General features: G+C 35.6%; 1 protein-coding gene across 2 annotated transcripts in view; it reads right to left on the reverse strand.

The window, feature by feature from the left end:
- Positions 1–17576, reverse strand: part of PDCD6IP (programmed cell death 6 interacting protein) — a 77364-nt gene that overhangs the window by 38712 nt on the left and 21076 nt on the right. The window contains exons 4-8 of one of the 2 annotated variants that reach the window (XM_011965176.1): positions 14278–14405; positions 11339–11492; positions 10122–10222; positions 7710–7826; positions 451–673 (exon numbers count right to left, since the gene is read on the reverse strand). In XM_011965176.1, the coding sequence (XP_011820566.1) occupies positions 451–673; positions 7710–7826; positions 10122–10222; positions 11339–11492; positions 14278–14405 (723 nt within the window). Of the gene's footprint in view, positions 1–450; positions 674–7709; positions 7842–10121; positions 10223–11338; positions 11493–14277; positions 14406–17576 lie in introns of both variants that reach the window. The other variant, XM_011965175.1, reaches the window with a different exon arrangement.

The following is a 17576-nucleotide window of genomic DNA, read 5'->3' on the forward strand; positions in this document are numbered from 1 at the left end:
TTTTTTTTTTTTTTTTTTTTTTTTTGGTAGAGACAGGGTTTCACCAGTTGCACAGGCTGGTCTCTAACTCCTGAGCTCAAGCAATCTACCCATCTCAGCCTCCCAAAGTGCTAGGATTACAGGTGTGAGCCACCACATCCGGCCATATTTGTTTATTTTTAATGGCGGCATCTTAAATAACAAATGTTAACAAAATGACAAGTGCTACAGTCTTCATCAAACACACAGTTTCAAGTCTTCTAACCACTGTATACTTTACATATGCTTTGTTTACTTTCCATCTTAACATTGCACTGACACAATACAATATTTATTCTTATATTCATTTTAAACAACATGAAAGTGAATTATATTCAAAGCATACAATAGCAAATATGTGATTTCTAGCTAGGAAAAACAGAGTAAACTAGAGGAAAATAAGATTAACGTGTGTCTGAATAATTGACATACCAGTAAATTTCTGACTGATGGGTACATTGACTGGGGTGGATTTCACAAGTGTGGCTTTGCCAATAGGATCTAGATCTTTAAGGTCTGGAACTCGATCATGATAAATGAAGTCATTATCCTTCTTTGCTGCAGTAAGGGCACGATTGATTTTGTCAGAAAAATCCTTCACATTAACATATTCATCATAGCGAGATGCCACTGTTTTAATCAGTTCTGCTGCATGCTAAAAAGAAAAACGTCAACAACAACAACAAAAAAAGGAGATGATTTTCTTTCTCTTTCCCCACCAAGTATTCAAGCATTGGTTTCAAAAATATATATTTAATTTGAAGACTTGCATTTCCAGCAATGTGGCTGACAGGATTATCTGGAAATTCTCCCATCACAAAATACCTGAAAACTGAAGGATAATACATAACAGCCATCCCAATAAACACATAGGCAAATTATTAAGATAATAAAAGAAATCCATGAGCCAATCAGTATAAACTGACATTGAAGAAAGCTGGCTGTTGGGTTCTTTCTTTTTTTCTTTCTTTTAGACAGAGTCTCACTCTGTGACGCCCAGGCTGGAGCACTGTGGCGCCATCTCGGCTCACTGTGACCTCCCAAGTTCAAGCAATTCTCCCACCTCAGCCTTCCAAGAAGCTGGAATCACAGGTGTGCGCACCCACGCCAAGCTAATTTTTGTATGTTTTGCTAGACATGGGGTTTCATCATATTGACCAGGCCAGTCTCCAACTCCTGATCTCAAGTGATCTGCCCACCTCAGCCTCCCAAAGTGCTGGGATTACAGGCATGAACCACTGTGCCCCATCTGGCTGTTGGTTATTTCTATATCCAAAGAATTAGCAATTAAAACTTATTAAAGGCCCCCATGGAGACCTGAAACAAGGGTCTTGAAACCACACAACACAGAGAATTGAGATGCAACTCTTTCACTCCTTCGCATGAAGGCAGGAACCTCAAAGGGTAACACTCAGTGAAAGGGTGGATCTGAAAAAAATTACGCAACAACACAGGAAGTGAACATGTCAATATCAATAATAATTTTTTTTTAAGTTTGGCCTTATAAAAAAAAAAGAACATAAGCCACATACAAATTTAGGTGGTATTAGGTATAAAGACATCATATAAAATAGACAATGAGGCCAAAAGTATTATTAGGGATAAATATAATACATAATCTTTTAATATTTGCCAATTTGCCAGAAAGATATAAAATTTCTTACATTTTGCCCGTAATAGTTTCTATATAAACAATTATAATGAGAAATTGATACATCTATCCATAATCAAAGTGGAAGATTTTAACATATCTGTCTCAGCAATGGCTGGACCAGATTTTTTTAAAATGTAAGATTATAGAAGATTTGAGCAACACAATTAACAAGTTTGGCTTACCACACATAGAGAACACTAGACTCCACAAATAGAAAATATATTATATTATCAGGCATATAGAAAGCATCTACAGCTATAAAATGACCAGATGAAGAGATAAGGCAAGTCTAAAACACCAAAATTACAAGAATACAAAAATGGTTTAATACTAGAAAATCTACTTATATAATTCTCGAAAATAATGTTACAAAATCAAATTTCTCCATAGATGTTGAAAAAGAATTTGATAAAATTCAGTATTCTTGATTTTTTAAAAAATCTTAGTAAAATAGAAATAGATATATAGTTCCTTAACATGATAAAAATCTTAACCTCCAAAGCTGGTATCAAGCTTAGAGAAAGACAACCAAAACAAAACAAAAGCTACCCTTCAGTGTAAACTAGGAAATGGGAAATTGCACAAATTTAAATCACTTTTTAAATTTGTAAATCAAATTTGATTTGTAAATGTGGTTGAACCCTCCCCCAAATAGCAAACACTAGTACCAGAACCATAGGTACCCTATACATAGAGGGGGAAAACAAGGGAGTGCTAAGGGTGCCACCCTCAGTTAAAACTACTTTAAGCAAATCTGAAAACAATAAAACAGGATGAGTAAACCTTGCCAGGTGATGATAAAGGCAAAGCCAACTGGCCCCTATCACGCCACCAGGGGATCACAGAAAAAAATGTGATGCTGAGAGGTCTCATCCCAAGAGAGCTGCTGAGAAAAAGAAGTAGACAGATGAACTAAAAAGACAGGGTTGCTAAGGGAAGCAGAAACAGAGAACAGAAAAGTAGGGAGGGAGAAGAAAAGGCATAAGCACTCAGAAAATGCCAGCAAAATATAAACCCTAAAAGTAGCTGCATCAACTTGAAATGCAAAGGCTGTGAGGAATTCAGGGAAGCACAGGTATGGAGGTAGTAGGATTCTTCCTAAACCAGGGTAGGCTTTAGGAGCCAGAGAAGTGTACCTTAGGAGGGAGCCCTTAACACAATGATGCTTGTAAAGCTAACCCTGCCCATTTCCCCACACAGGAACCTCCAGCAAAATAAATCTCATTCAAACACAAGTAACTGAAAAGGCAACTCATCTCTCAACACAAAAAAACCATAAGAAAAAAAGTGAAAACAAGCAGTATATCTTTCCAGTAGATAATGAAACTCACCAAAGAAATGTTGCCGCAAAGTAGATGAAAACAGTATGCCAAAAACTAAACTAAACTAAAATACTTAAGAACACAATGACAGTACCAAAAGAATAGAAGACTGGATTGCCCAAACCAGAGTGAGTGACAGCCAAATAGCAAAAGAATATAAAACAGGAAGTGGCAGAACTCACAAAAGTAAAGAAAAATACGAATTTAAGAAAGCAAGACTGAGACATTTATAAGAGGAGCAAAAGGGAAAATAGACATCACAGAAATCATAGTAAAAAAACATACAGAACAAGTGAAGAAAACTCAACACAGAAGTTGGGAAGGAGAAGGCTGTTACAAATTAAAGATTCACAGAGCATATCAACCAAATGCAAAGTGAGGACTTTGTGTGGATCCTGATTTGAACAAACCAAGACCCCTGAGAAAAAAATCAGGGAAAACTAAACTAGATGTGGATAATAATGGATTATGACTACTAATTCATATTAATATTAATTTTGTTAGATTGGGATAATGAGCCATCTAACAAAATTTTTCGTTTAAATTTTTGTGTTGTAATTTTTTAAAATCTTTATCTCTTAGAGATACAGGCTAAAAAACTTAAGAATGACATGATAGGTGAGATACTTGTAAAATACTCCAAAAAAATAAGAAGGAAAGGGGAAATAGCTAAAACACAAAATAGTGAAATACTGATAAGCACTTAAGTTGCGTAATGGAAATTCAATGATCATACTTTTATATATGTTTGATGTTTTCCATATAGTTAAACAAAAAAAAAATTCATATGAAGAAACATATGCAAGAATAGTCAAGAAAATTCAGAAAATGACAAAATTCAAAAAACAAGCAAGAATAGGCAGAAAATTCAAAAAATAAGAGATAATAATACCTATCAGACATTAAAACAGTCTAGTATAAATAACTAAAATGATATGGAACTGGAGTATGAACAGATAAACACGTCAATGAAACAACAAAAGCAGAAATAGATCCCAGTACATACCATGAATCTAATGTGTGAGAAAGTCAGAATCTCGTATCAGTGAGGAAAACAAGGCTATTATAATAAATGGTTTGGGGACAACTGGCTAGCCATTTGGAAGAAGACTTTAAAAACTGGATCCCTATCTAGCACTACACATCAGGATAAATTCCAAGTGGATCAACAATTCAAATATATAACAAATTACAGACATATTTATATTTTGCTATCGGCCATCTCATTTCTGTTAATTTATTTAAGATATACCTGCTGCTATGTACGGGACTGTGTTCCCCAAATTTCTTATTTTGAATCCCTAACTCCTAATGTGATGGTATTTGAACATGGGACCTCTGGAAAATAATGGGGTTTAGATGAGGTCATGAAGGTGGGGCCTCACAGGGGATTGGTGCCCTCATAAGAAGAAGACACCAGAGGGCTTGCTCTTGCTGTTCACCATATGAGGACACAGAGAGAAGGCCATCTGTAAATCTCTCCGGAATATGACCATACTGGCACCCTGACCTTGGATTTCCAGGCTCCAGAACTATGAGAAAATTAATTTCTGTTGTTTAAACCACCCAGTCTATGGTTTTCTTATGGCAGCCTAAGCTAAGACACCTGCTGAAGTACAAAATAACTTGTGTACGTGATTTTTTACTGTAGCACTGTTTATAATAGTGAATCCTGGAAACATTCAAGTATTCAGCAATAGGAGACAGCAATAAACTGTGGTTTACACAGTGAAGTATAAAGAAGCTCTAAGGATGGTCTAGCTACTGCTGAATTAAGATGAAGAGACCTTCAGGATACATTGTTATACGAGAAAAGAAGGTATATAACACTGTATATATTAATAGCATACTACCACTTCAGTAAGAATGAGAAGTGAGAATATGCAATGTATGTGTGTGTGTGTATGTATGTGTGTGTTGTGTATGTATATATTTGCTTCTATTTCAAAGAAAGAAAAAGAAAAAAGAAATTAATGGAAATTAACTATGGGGCAGTGCGAATAATGGATGGAGGGAAAAAGAGGAACAGGAATTAAACTATATAATCTTATATATACCTATTTTCCCCATTTTGAAAAATTGCAAGCCCACAAAATAATCACGTAGGTTCAACAATTACCATTTTGCCACATTTGCTTTATCTATTCCTTTCCCATACAAACACATAATCATGTACCTTTTTTTCTTTTATTGCAGAACTATCTGAAACTGAAGTTAGATGTTATGAGCCCTCATCCCTAAACACATCAGCAAGTATTCTTTCTATAAGGACAATCTCCTTAATACCTACAACCTAGTATCACACCTAAGAAAATACTTGCACAAAATCGATTTACAATCTTGCTAGGTCCTTCATTAATGAGTCAAATAAATCTTTGACATGTAGTCATTCTATGTGAGTCATGTTTTTGTATCTGTGTGTATATGTGTGTATTTCTATATCTTTTTGAAAATTGTATTTCATCATCTTTGAAGATCCACCAAGATGACCAAGAAGATCCATCTTCTGGGGCCACATAAACTGCACTGTTCAAGAACTTCAACTCATGAGCTGTATTAAGCTCAGGTACAATTTTTCTTGGCCCCAGAAGTGATTCCAAGCAGTAATTTTACCATTGCTGCCATTTTATCTATTGTTTTGATTTTCCTGATTGTGATTTTATTTTCATTTCTGGTTTGCATAGGACCAGTAAGTTATTTCTCTTTGCTAGTAGCCAAAACTAGAAAGTTGGTTTAATAGTGTGACCTCCTAATGATCTCCATCAGAATCATGGGGTATTATTCTCTCCTGAATGAGAAACTACAGAGAGTATGGTTTATTGGTCAACTTCTTGTCTGTTCTGTTTGCCTTCTTGGGAGTGTAAATCAATTAAGAATAACTGTCCTGTGAAATATGGACCAGTGAGTGTGTTCTGTGTTAACTTTTTTTGAGAAGGGGTGTCACTATATTGTCCAGGCTGACCTCAAACTACTAGCTTCAAATGATCCTCCCACTTCAACCTCCCAAGTAGCTAGATTACAGGCAGGTGCCATCACACCCAACTTCTGTCTTAACTTTTAACCTATAAATAAAGCTGTAAAACTAAAGCTGCTAAATCTATGTGTCTATAACTGAGGAAGTCTTTACCTCTCTCCCATTGTGTGAATTTGAAATAATTTCCATTTTCAGGGGTACTTAAAAATGAGATTAAATTTCAAAAAGAGTTCTTTCTCTGACTGATTATATTATAGAGACTAAATATGGGCTTACTTAAATCTAATAGTCCCAGAAACCAGAAAATAAAGAAACTAAACTTATAATTTAAATATGCTAGCCTTAAAAAAAAATTCTTTCCACAAATTCCTTGTTCAGAATCATTTTTATATATGAATCTAAGTTACTATAATCAAAGTGAAGCCCCAGACAAATCTGGGTTTGACTTTTTTAAAAAGTCTTTCTCTCATTTGGTCACTGTGAGATGTTTCCCCATGAAAAGGCTAATTAATTAATCTGAACCTCCTAAACAACATTTCCATTGTTATGGTCTGAATGTGTCCCCCAAGTTCATGCGCTCCCAATCCCAAAGTGTTGGGACATGGGGACATAATAAGAGGTGATTAGATCAAGAGGGCTCTGCCCTCATGAATGGATTAATGTCATTATCAAGGGAGAGAGTTAGTTATCAAGAGAGGGGCTTCATTAAGCAGTTCGGCTCCCCTCTTGCTCTCTCTCACTCACTAGCACTCTCTTGCCCTTCTACCTTTCATCACAGGTGACACAGCACAAAGTCCCTCACCAGGTGCCAGCACTTTGACATTGGACTTCCCAGTCTTCAGAATTGTGACAAATTTCTGTTCTTTATCAATTACCCAGTCTGTGGTATTCTGCTATAACAGCACAAAATGAACCAAGACAACCACAGTATCTTCTAATAATCAGTACATATTTAAACTTCCCTAACTCAAATGCCCTAAGTCATATTTCTATCCTCTGCCTACTAATACTCAAAACACAAACAACTCATACAAACAGCTCTTGCTCCTGCTAGCAAGTTGCCTCAGGTGCCATAATCTCACAGCAAGTTTCTGACAACCCCAATGCCAACAGTATGAATACAACTGCACAGACGGTACTTGGCTATTCACAAGAGAGAGAGATATATATGTGTGTGTGTGTGTGTGTGTGTATGTATATATGTGTATGTGGGTGTGTATATATATATGTACACACATCTCTCCACTGTCCTCAAGTAATGGAAGTATAGGCCCAGTTTAGACAAAGACCAGTCCACAAGTTAAACACTACACATACTCCTGGAGCATGGCAATTAATTTAGAATTATTTTCACACTAAAATAAACACGCATAAAAAAGAGAACTGAATGCAAATTTTGCATGAATTTTTCAGAAAAAATATGAGCCCTCAAAAAAACATGCAGTAAAGTCTAAAGATAACAATCTGGAGATGGCAATTAATTTAGAATTATTTTTACATTAAAATAAATATGGACTAAAAAAGAGAACTGAATGCAAATTTTGCATGAATTTTTTAGATAAAATATGAGACCTCAAAGAAACACGCAGTAGATAAAGTCTAAAGATAAAAACAATCACTGTCGCTGTTGATAGGGGTGATTAATGGGAAAGGTTTTTACGGGCAAACTTGGAAATCTCACTAGGAAAAAAAAAAAGAGATCCAAGTTAGTTACTTAAATATTTATTACCAAGAGACTCACCTGTAACCTTGCAATTTCTTCTCCAAATTTCTTCTGCTGTTTTGCCAGGATAGACTGATGGTACTCAGCATTGGCCTGCATGATACAGTGCTTTGCAGCCAAGACAGGGAACACCTCCTGGAAATAAAAATACTGACCAGGGGAGAGTCCAACCACACAAACCATCACAGACAACATGGGATGCAGGAAGAAAAAGGAAAAGAAGACAGAAATTAGAATCGCCCCATTAATGGTTTAGAGATTAAGGTTAGTCATTAGGTGTAAACAGAGAAGACGACATGATTTTGTATGGATTGAAATCTAAATCCATGAATTAAATTTTTTTTCTTCCAATTGAAGGGGTTTTTTTTAACTGTTAACTGAAGGCAATTTAGGTTTTTACAATTCTCTTTAATTGATCCATGAAGTCAACATTTTGTTTACAAAAAGAAAGAAAAGCATGCATTATTAGAAAGAGAAGTAGAATGGACATTCACAGAGGAACACCAAGCACAGGGCTTTAGAAGCTTTCTTATGAACCCTTACCCAGCCTGTAGAGTTAACTAAACCATCATTACTCACAAATACTAATGAAATTGCTCTATAGATGAATGTTTCATCATGTTTTAAAAAAAAGACAGTAAATTCTCACTTAAATTCATATCCTACAAGGGTTCTTACTAAAGATGATTTTAGCCATATAAAAATGATTCAGTATCATAGATACACTAATATTTCAGTATCATGTACTCAAAAACATATAGACAAATGCACTAAGTATATGACCAATGATAATGATAAAGTGCTATTTTGCCTATTTGTTTTGAAAATAATTCCAGTCAAAATTAATTTTAAAAGATCCAAAGACATAAAGCAGAAAAGCAATTATATTAGCAGGGGCTCTTCCAAAATGCCAAATCCTAACCTGTAACCTCACTGCTTTTAGGAAGTATATGATATTAAAAAATCCAAAGAATTAGGATAGACAATCACTGTCTAAATAAAAAATGTAAAAGAATCAAAAACTGAATTACTACCTTGTGTGCTTTCCTGTCTCCCAGGGAATAATTTCCTACCTTCCTGGATCACTACTTGCAGACATTTCAGTTTTGTAACTAGAATATGAAAATACCTTATGAGCTTTATTAGTAAAAAGGAAAAAATAAAAGACATCTAAATTTCAAACTACACTCATGCCAATTCTCAGGGTAAGGCTGGAGCAACTTGATTCTGAAACAGGAGATTTTCAAGGAATACCAGGAATGCTGCAGAGGTAGCTTCCAAGTCTTTGTAGGTGACATTCTTCTCTCCATGACAGGACTGAACTAATGGCCCAACAGGAAGTAACGGAACACTGTGCAGCTGAACATGAGGTCTTTCAGATGAAAAAAACATGAGAGGAGATCCCAAGTCTCTTTTTAAGAGGAAGGCTATTAATACCCAAGAGTCCTGGGCAAATTCCTACTAGGCTCTTGGTGTATCTTAAATCCCCAGGAATCGTCACATTAATTCCTTATTGATCATTTTCTGAGTAATAAGTACTGCTGATGCACTTATCTGCATTTCTACTTTGCCCCCAAGCTGTCTGCAATTTTTTAATGTACAAAGATTCCTGAACATGACTTATAAATCCATAAATTCCCCTACCAAAAAAAAAATTCATGTAACAGATACCATATGATGAAACTAATCCCTTGAACATTTCTGAAGGAAGTAGTTGAAACATATATTTCACTCAAACTTTAAGTTTTCTTTATTAATCATTCCAAATGTACCTGTTAGTGATTTGCTTTGTCATTAAATGATCATCACTAAATAGTCTTTTCAATTGACACTTCAGAAAGGTTTACATTAAAACATTATACTTCCTGTGATATGTGGTTTAAGATGGTTGCTTTTCCTTAGCTGTCCATTAGCAGCCCAATTTTTTTTATCCCTGTTGGCAAAACTTAATTCTAATCAAAGTATCAGATGAATTTGTTAAGTTTTCTTTTCCTTTTTTCTTTATGTCTGTTTCTGCGCTTTAAGACTCATCTTTAAAAAAACAGGACAATAATTAAAAGTGTGAATAATCAACATGCTCAAGTATATATGCTTGTACCAAGTCACCAATGATTCAGAACTACACAATGCCTTGATTTGATAAAAGTATTAAAAACAGACGGTCAACGTTTTCCAGGAAGAGTTCTAGCTTGGAAAAACAAGTTTAGTAAAAGGTAAAGACAAAGACATCCCCTAAATATAAAAGAATTGTTCATGCATCTTAAATTAAAAAAAAAAAAAAAAGAAAAAAACTATTTCTACTATATACTTCAGATAACTATATTAAAACTTCAAATTTCTTCATAAGTTTCAACTTGCTTCTTATACACAAAAAAGTCTAAATATTTCCACATGCAAAGTAAGCAAGTGTTTATAAAAACAATAACTGACCTTGGGGAGAGTATCTTTGTATTGACACTGTTTGAAAGCATCACCAAAATAATCTGCAGCCTGATTAGCCAATTTAGCTATGATGGCATCTTTCATTTTATCTGGAATACAATATGAAGTTGACCATTATAATTAAAATAAATATGAGTTAATCTGACATGTCTCAGTATAAACATCGAGATCACAAGTTTGTACACGCATCTTAAAACGTCTTTCTTGATAAATCACATTTTCTGCACAAAATTTAAAACAGACAAAATAGATTAGTGGTTGCCAGCAGTGGAGGAAAAGGGAATGAGGAGTGACTGCTAATGGGTACACAGCTTCTTTCTGGGATGATGGTAATGTTCTAAAATAAGATAGTGGTAATCAAAACTCTACGAATATACTAAAAATCTTCTGTTGTACACTTAAAAAGGGTGAACTTCAGTGTATATAAATTCTATCTCAATATAAGTTGTTATTTTAAAAGAAAAAAGTATTCCAATTCCTATTTCTTCCACATGATGACTTATCTCTTATTTTCAATTTCTCTGTACTTACATACTCAGCCTATATTTCAATCTAAACTTATATGCCTTATAAGAATTATTCTTATTCCCTCATTCCCAGGGCCAGGGACTGTGCCTGGATAGTTCCTTCTTGTCATTTAGGTCTACTTTAAACAGGACCTCCTGAAAGAAAGCCTTCTTGACTAATGAATCTAAAATTAGCACAGCTTCCCCTACATCCCTATCCCATAACCATACCACCAGCCACTGTCATATAATTCTTTCTTATTTTTTATAGCAATTATTTATGAAATTAGCCTGGCAACTTAACTCTTGCTTATCATCTCTCCCGTCGCCAAAACATAAGGTTGTTTTCTAACTGTTTATCTAGAAACTAGAACAGTGACTGGCACAGAGTAAGTACCCAATAAATATTTGCAAATAAATGTTTGACGCGTTAAAAACATACATAAAGACTATTCCAGAATGGAGTGTTTAAAGACAATTACTAACGATCCATTTCATGACTTCAAACACAGCCTACATTCTTAAATGTGCATTTGTGCCACAAATTCAGAAAAGGATAGCTAAAAATTTTCAATAATCCATATATCAAGTTCAAGAAGGAAAGCTCAACACTGAACATATATTCTAATCACTTTCTTAATTTAAAAGCCTTATCGCTTCTTTTCACATGCAACGAAATGGAAGACAAATTGGAGTTACCTCTTGTGGCTTTTAAAAAAAATACTTCTTGAGCCTGTGCCAGCATAATAAGACTGAGGGTCCCAACAGTATCTGGAGATATGTCCACAGTAGGCTCTCGATTTAAGGCAGATAAAACCGTCTCTTTAATATGTAAAAAGGCACCACTAGCAAACTAAAGGAGGGGGAAAAAGAATTTCTTTAAAACCTACAAGAACTCAGCAAGACTTAATTTCCTACTGTTACATATAAAAGTCATTTCAAATGTTAACTCAGTGAACACTTAATATATTTAAATTTTTATATTATGCAAAACCAATCTAAAACATCTGACCTACAGACAATAAGGTTATCTTTCTAAAACTCTATAGCATAAGAAGAGATTTAACAAAGAATAAAAGTAAATTACAAGGAAAAACAAAGTAAACCAATGGAACAATCTGATTAAGCTATTTTTAGATACACTTCCTCAAAATTAACATGAGAATAGACGCAGGGATAAACATTAAAATATTTTTAGTACTGCAATACTCTTTGTTTTGGTCCCAAACAAATTCATCTTACAAATAATTAAACATGCCGTAGTTAGGGGACACCCCAAATAGCGCATACACCTAGTCCTCTGAGGAACAGCATTACTACCCATTGCTAGTGATTTCCGTCTGGCCTTCAGAGCTCCCTAGCGAAACGTTCCCCTTCAGATTTCTCATCTCAATTATATTTTGTTAATACTGAAATAATTTTGCTTCTATGAAACAAACTATACTAAGAAAAAGAAAGAAGTCAGTCTGGGATTAAAATGTGTCATGAGTTGGCCGGGAGCAGTGCCTCACGCCTATAATCAAAGCACTTTGGAAGGCTGAGGCAGGCGGATCACCTGAGGTCAGGAGTTCAAGACCAGCCTGGCCAAAATTATGAAACCCCATCTCTACTAAAAATACAAAAATTAGCTGGGCATGATGGCACACACTTGTAATCCCAGCTGCTCAGGAGGCTGAGGCAGGATAATCACTTGAAGCCAGGAGGCGGAGGTTGCAGTGAGCCAAGATCATGCCATTGTACTCCTGCCTGGGCAACAAAGCAAGACTCCATCTCAAACAAGGAAAAAAAAAGTGTCATGAGTTAGATAAATAACAACACAAAGAAAACTCAAAGTTAAATGTATTAAAATGAAAAGCATGTTTGCAGTTATTAAGTATTATAAGACTAGAGTATCTGCTAGGAACGAACAACTGAACTTGTTTAGTAAACTAGTGAATCAAAGTCTAGAACAGCTAGGTGTCTGAGTCTCTCATTTACAGATGAGGAACTGGAGGTACTAAAGAGGTTAAAGAACTTGCCCAATGGCACAAAGCTTCTGGGTGGCGAGCAGCCTAGATAAGGACCTAGGTCTAATACCACCAGTTATCTTTCCATGATACCAGGTGCCCTGCTGTGAACACTCACAGAATGGAATGTTTCTTTCATAATTCTGAATGACCTTTCTAAAATATCATATACCAATTAACTGAGTTACAGTTAACCAAAAGCTAAATAAAATTTTACTTCGTTTTCACTATTTTATCTTATTTATTCTGAGACAGAGTCTTGCTCTTGTCACCCAGACTAGAGTGCAATGGCACAATCTCAGCTCACTGCAACCTCCGTCTCCCAGGATCAAGCGATTCTCCTGCCTCAGCCTCCCGAGTAGCTCAGATTACAGGCACCCGCCACCACACCCAGCTAATTTTTCTATTTTTAATAGAGACAGGTTTCACCATGTTGGCCAGGCTGGTCTGGAACTCCTGACCTCATGATCTGCCCACCTTAGCCTCCCAAAGTCCTGGAACTACAAGCGTGAGCCACCACGCCCAGTTCGTTTTCACATTTTAAAATATTTGCCATGTATAGCCTCAAAAAGAAACAGCATATGCATTATGCTTGTCATCTATGCCTATTCAAAACTGTAAGGCAAGCCACAATTTGGAGCATGTTGTTTCCTTAAGGTACATTTTCCTTTTACTTTCTCAGAATAGCATTACTCACCTCTCCCTTAAACATAAACAACAGGAAAAAGCAGACGATCTCTGAGACAAGCAAATTTCATGGGAGGTTTGGGGGTGAAATAGTGGAAGGACATTTGGAATTACATGAAATTTGGAATTACATGAAATTTGGAATCAGAACTACTGAAACCCAAATGGACTGCTAAATTAAGACTTCTGACCTTTAGTCACCTCATATGTAAAATGGGAATGACATTATATGACATACATTGCAAGGTTTATCTGAGGGTCAAATAATGTACACGAAAACACTTTGCAAATTAGAAAGTAATATAAAATGACAACATGATTATATATATTACTTGACACTAATCATTTTTTTAACCAAAACAAAAAAAAAGCTGAATAAATAATAAAACAACTGCCACAAAATAACATGCCATATTAGTAAATGATTAGTATGTAAAATAGTTAGGTAACTTATGAACATTACGTGTCTGACTACATTTAAATATGACCTCTCCACATGTCTCAAAGTTAAAATTTTATTTTCTTGCCAATTTCTTGTCTTTATTTTTGTAACAGTGAAATTTCAAGTGTCTCACTCTAAGAAAATATATGAAAATAATGTACAAATTTTTTTAATGAGGTAATTTATTTAAAATGGATTTACCCTAAACGCCTGAGATGAAATCTCAGACATTTCATAATTTCTTCAACCAACAATTATTGAGCCTCTATTATGTGCCAGGCACTGTGCTAGGTGCTGGGTATAAAACAATGAGGAAAAACAGACTTGGTCTATAGACAGTTTATCTAAGGGCTTCAACAGTAAGAATCAATTCATTTTAAAAGTGCATTCATTTAAGAAAACATCTGTTGGCTAAGAAGTATCTATAAACCTAAATGCAAATTATTTTCCACTTAATCCAATTTAGTGTTGATCATTATTGCAGTAACTACTTTTCCGCATACCTGGTAATGCTTAGCAGCGATTTTCAATCCTTCATCATTATCCAGGTTCTGTTCTGCTGCAATTTGGCTAGCTAAGGCTGCACAATTGAACAACACACAGCTCTTTTCATATCCTAAGCTTGCAAGAGCTGTAAAAAATTAAGAAGGAAAAATTTATCAGATTATTTTTTCTAAAGAAAACAAATGTTTCAAAGAGAAATACTATGACCTCTGTCATCCCGCTAACTCTCACAAAAACAAGTTTCCAGACCTGTTTTCTTGCTGTCATATGCTCCCATATTTCAAGCTGCCCTTACAGGCATTTATTTCCACAACAATATTCCCATCACCTAAAACGCTAAAGAACAGTAAGTTATTCTTTCTCTCCTTCCCTTTACTTCCACATTTCTATTACAATCAAATTCAAATGCAAAAGTCATTTTCATGTCATTTCTCTCAGTTTCTTAAATTTGAATAATTATTTCCATTTTTCCACCAACTCTCAAAATCATTGTCCCACCACAGTCAAACCAGTTCCTCATTACCACAAATCTAAGTCAATGCAATTACTCCTAGCTGGCCTTATGCTTTACTCCCTCAGGCAAATACATTTCTCAAAGAGCTAGCAGATTAGATAGATGGGCTAAAACCCAACTCTGATAAAAAATCTATACACCTCACATCCACTTAGGATAGCTCCTATTAAAAAACAAACAGAAAATAAGCATTGATGAAGATACAGACAAACTGGAACCCTCATGTACTGTTGGAGGGAATGCAAACTGGTGGTTGGGTATGGTGGCTTACTCTTGTAATCCCAGCACTTTAGTAGGCTGAGGCAGGAGGATCTCTTGAAGCCAAGAGTTTGAGGTCAGCCTGAGTAACACAGCAAGACCCCATCTCTACAAAAAAAAAAAAATGTTTTTAATCAGCCAGGTATGGTGGTACATGTCTGTAGTCCTACCTACTCGGAGGCAAGAGGACCATTTGAGCCCAAGAGTTCAAGGCTGCAGTGAGCTATGATCATGCCACTATACTCCAGCCTGAGCGACAGAGCAAGACCCTGTCTCAAAATAAAAAATAAAAAAAGTGCAACTACTGTGGAAAACAATATGGCAGGTCCTCAAAATATTAAAAATAGAATTGCTATTTTATCCAGCAATTCCACTTTTGGGTACACACCCCCAAAAATAATGAAAGCAGAGTCTCAAAGAGATATAAGTATGCCCATGTTCATAGCAGCATTATTCACAATAGCCAAACATGAAAGCAACTCAAGTGTCTGTGGACTGATGAACGTATAAACAAAATGTAGTATATACATACAATGGAATATTAGTGAGCCTTAAACAAGAAGGAAATCATATGCTATAACAGGGATGAATCTTGAGGACATTAAGCTAAGTGCAATAAGTCAGCCACAAAAAGACAAATATTGTATGATTCCACTTATATGAGTTACCTAATCAAATTCATAGAGACAGAAATCAGAATGATGGTTATCAGGGATGGTGGTAGGGGGAGACGGACTGTTGTTCAATGAGTACATTATTTCAGATTTGCAAGATGAAAAAGTTCTGGATGTATTCTACAACAATGTGAAAAACACCCAACACTAGTGAACTGTACACTTAAAAATGATTAAGATAACAAACTTCATGTAGTGAAACTTTTTTTAAATGCAGTCTATGATTCTACAGTTAAATTCAGAGACAGAAAGAATGGTAGTTGCCAAGGGCTGAGGGAAGAATGGGACATTATAATTTTTCTTCCTTTTGAGACAGGGTCTCATTCTGTCACACAGGCTGGAGTGCACTAGTGCAATCACACTCATTGCAGCCTCTACCTCTTGGGCTCAATCGATCCTCCTGCCTCAGCTTCCTGAGTAGCTAGGACTACAGGCACAGGTCACCACACCCAGCTAATTTCTGTATTTTTTGTAGAGACAGTGACTCACTATGTTGCCTAGGCTGGTCTTAAACTCCTTGGTTCAAGCAATCCTCCCAACTTGGCCTCCCAAAATGCTTGAATTACAGGCATGAGCCACCACCCCCAGTCTGTGAAGTTATCATTTACTGGGCAGAGTTTCAGTTTTGTAAGGTGAAAAAGAGTTCTCAAAACGATCTTTGCACAATAATGCAAATGTACATGTACACTGAATATGTACACTGAAGTGTACACTTAAAAGGGTTAAGAAGGTATATTATGTATATTGTATCACAATTGAAAAATAACTTTTAAAAAAGAATCTATAATATCTCCCTATTACTTACAGAATTCAATCACTTTGGAATTCAAGATCTTGCATAATGTGCAAGGCATTGACCACCAGGCAAAATAAGGTTCCTTACAAAAAACACTGAACAAACCATCTAGGAGAATCAGAACACTACATTTGTATGTTTGTACCACAGAGTAGTGCCATAAAGTAAAGCCCTCCTTGTTACAGTACTTTGGTGGCCTCCTATGTAATAATGGCCAGTTTTCAACTTGCTTCCAAACCATTCTAGTCTCCTCATTCTAAACTAAAGCAGACATAAACATCAGCATTCCTTAAAGAGATTCAAAGATAGTACATCCATAAAAGAACAGGATTTTCTTAATTAATAAGAAAAAGCTCCTAAAAATTAAAAACTTGATTGTTAAATTTTTTTCCAAAGTTTTAAAGGTGGCGGAAGGAAAAAAAATTTTCAAGTTTTAAAATTAGTATCTAGGCAATCTCTCAGAAGTAGAACATAAAGGCAAGAAAATAAAAATTACAAAAATTATGAGTGAACAACTCAGAACAACCAACATCTAAAAAAGTATTCCAAAGAAAGAGAGACAAAAGAGACAACTATCAAAGAAATATAAGAAAACTTCCCAGAGCTGAAGGGAGATATAAATGTTCAAACTAAAAGGGCCAAAAACACATGCCCTACAAATGAATAAAATGAAATCCCATTAAGTCTTTTGAGATTTCTAAACATGAAAGACAAAGAGAAGACTGTAAAAATATTTCCAAGAGCAAACAAACAGATCACTTACAAAATAACAAAACTCAGACTTTTCATCAGTAACACTAGATACTAAAAGGCAAGAGATTGGCTGGGTGCAGTGGCTCATGTCTGTAATCCCAGCACTTCGGGAGGCTGAGGTGGGCAGATCACCAAGTCAAGAGATCAAGACCATTCTGGCCAACATGGTGAAACCCCGTTTCCACTAAAAGTGCAAAAATTAGCTGGCTGTGGTGGTGCACGCCGGTAGTCCCAGCTACTGGGAAGGCTGACGCAGGAGAATCGCTTGAACCCCGGAGGCGGAGGTTGCAGTGCACCGAGATC

Source organism: Mandrillus leucophaeus, unplaced genomic scaffold (assembly GCF_000951045.1).
Source record: "Mandrillus leucophaeus isolate KB7577 unplaced genomic scaffold, Mleu.le_1.0 Scaffold717, whole genome shotgun sequence".
Classification (NCBI taxonomy): domain Eukaryota; kingdom Metazoa; phylum Chordata; class Mammalia; order Primates; family Cercopithecidae; genus Mandrillus; species Mandrillus leucophaeus.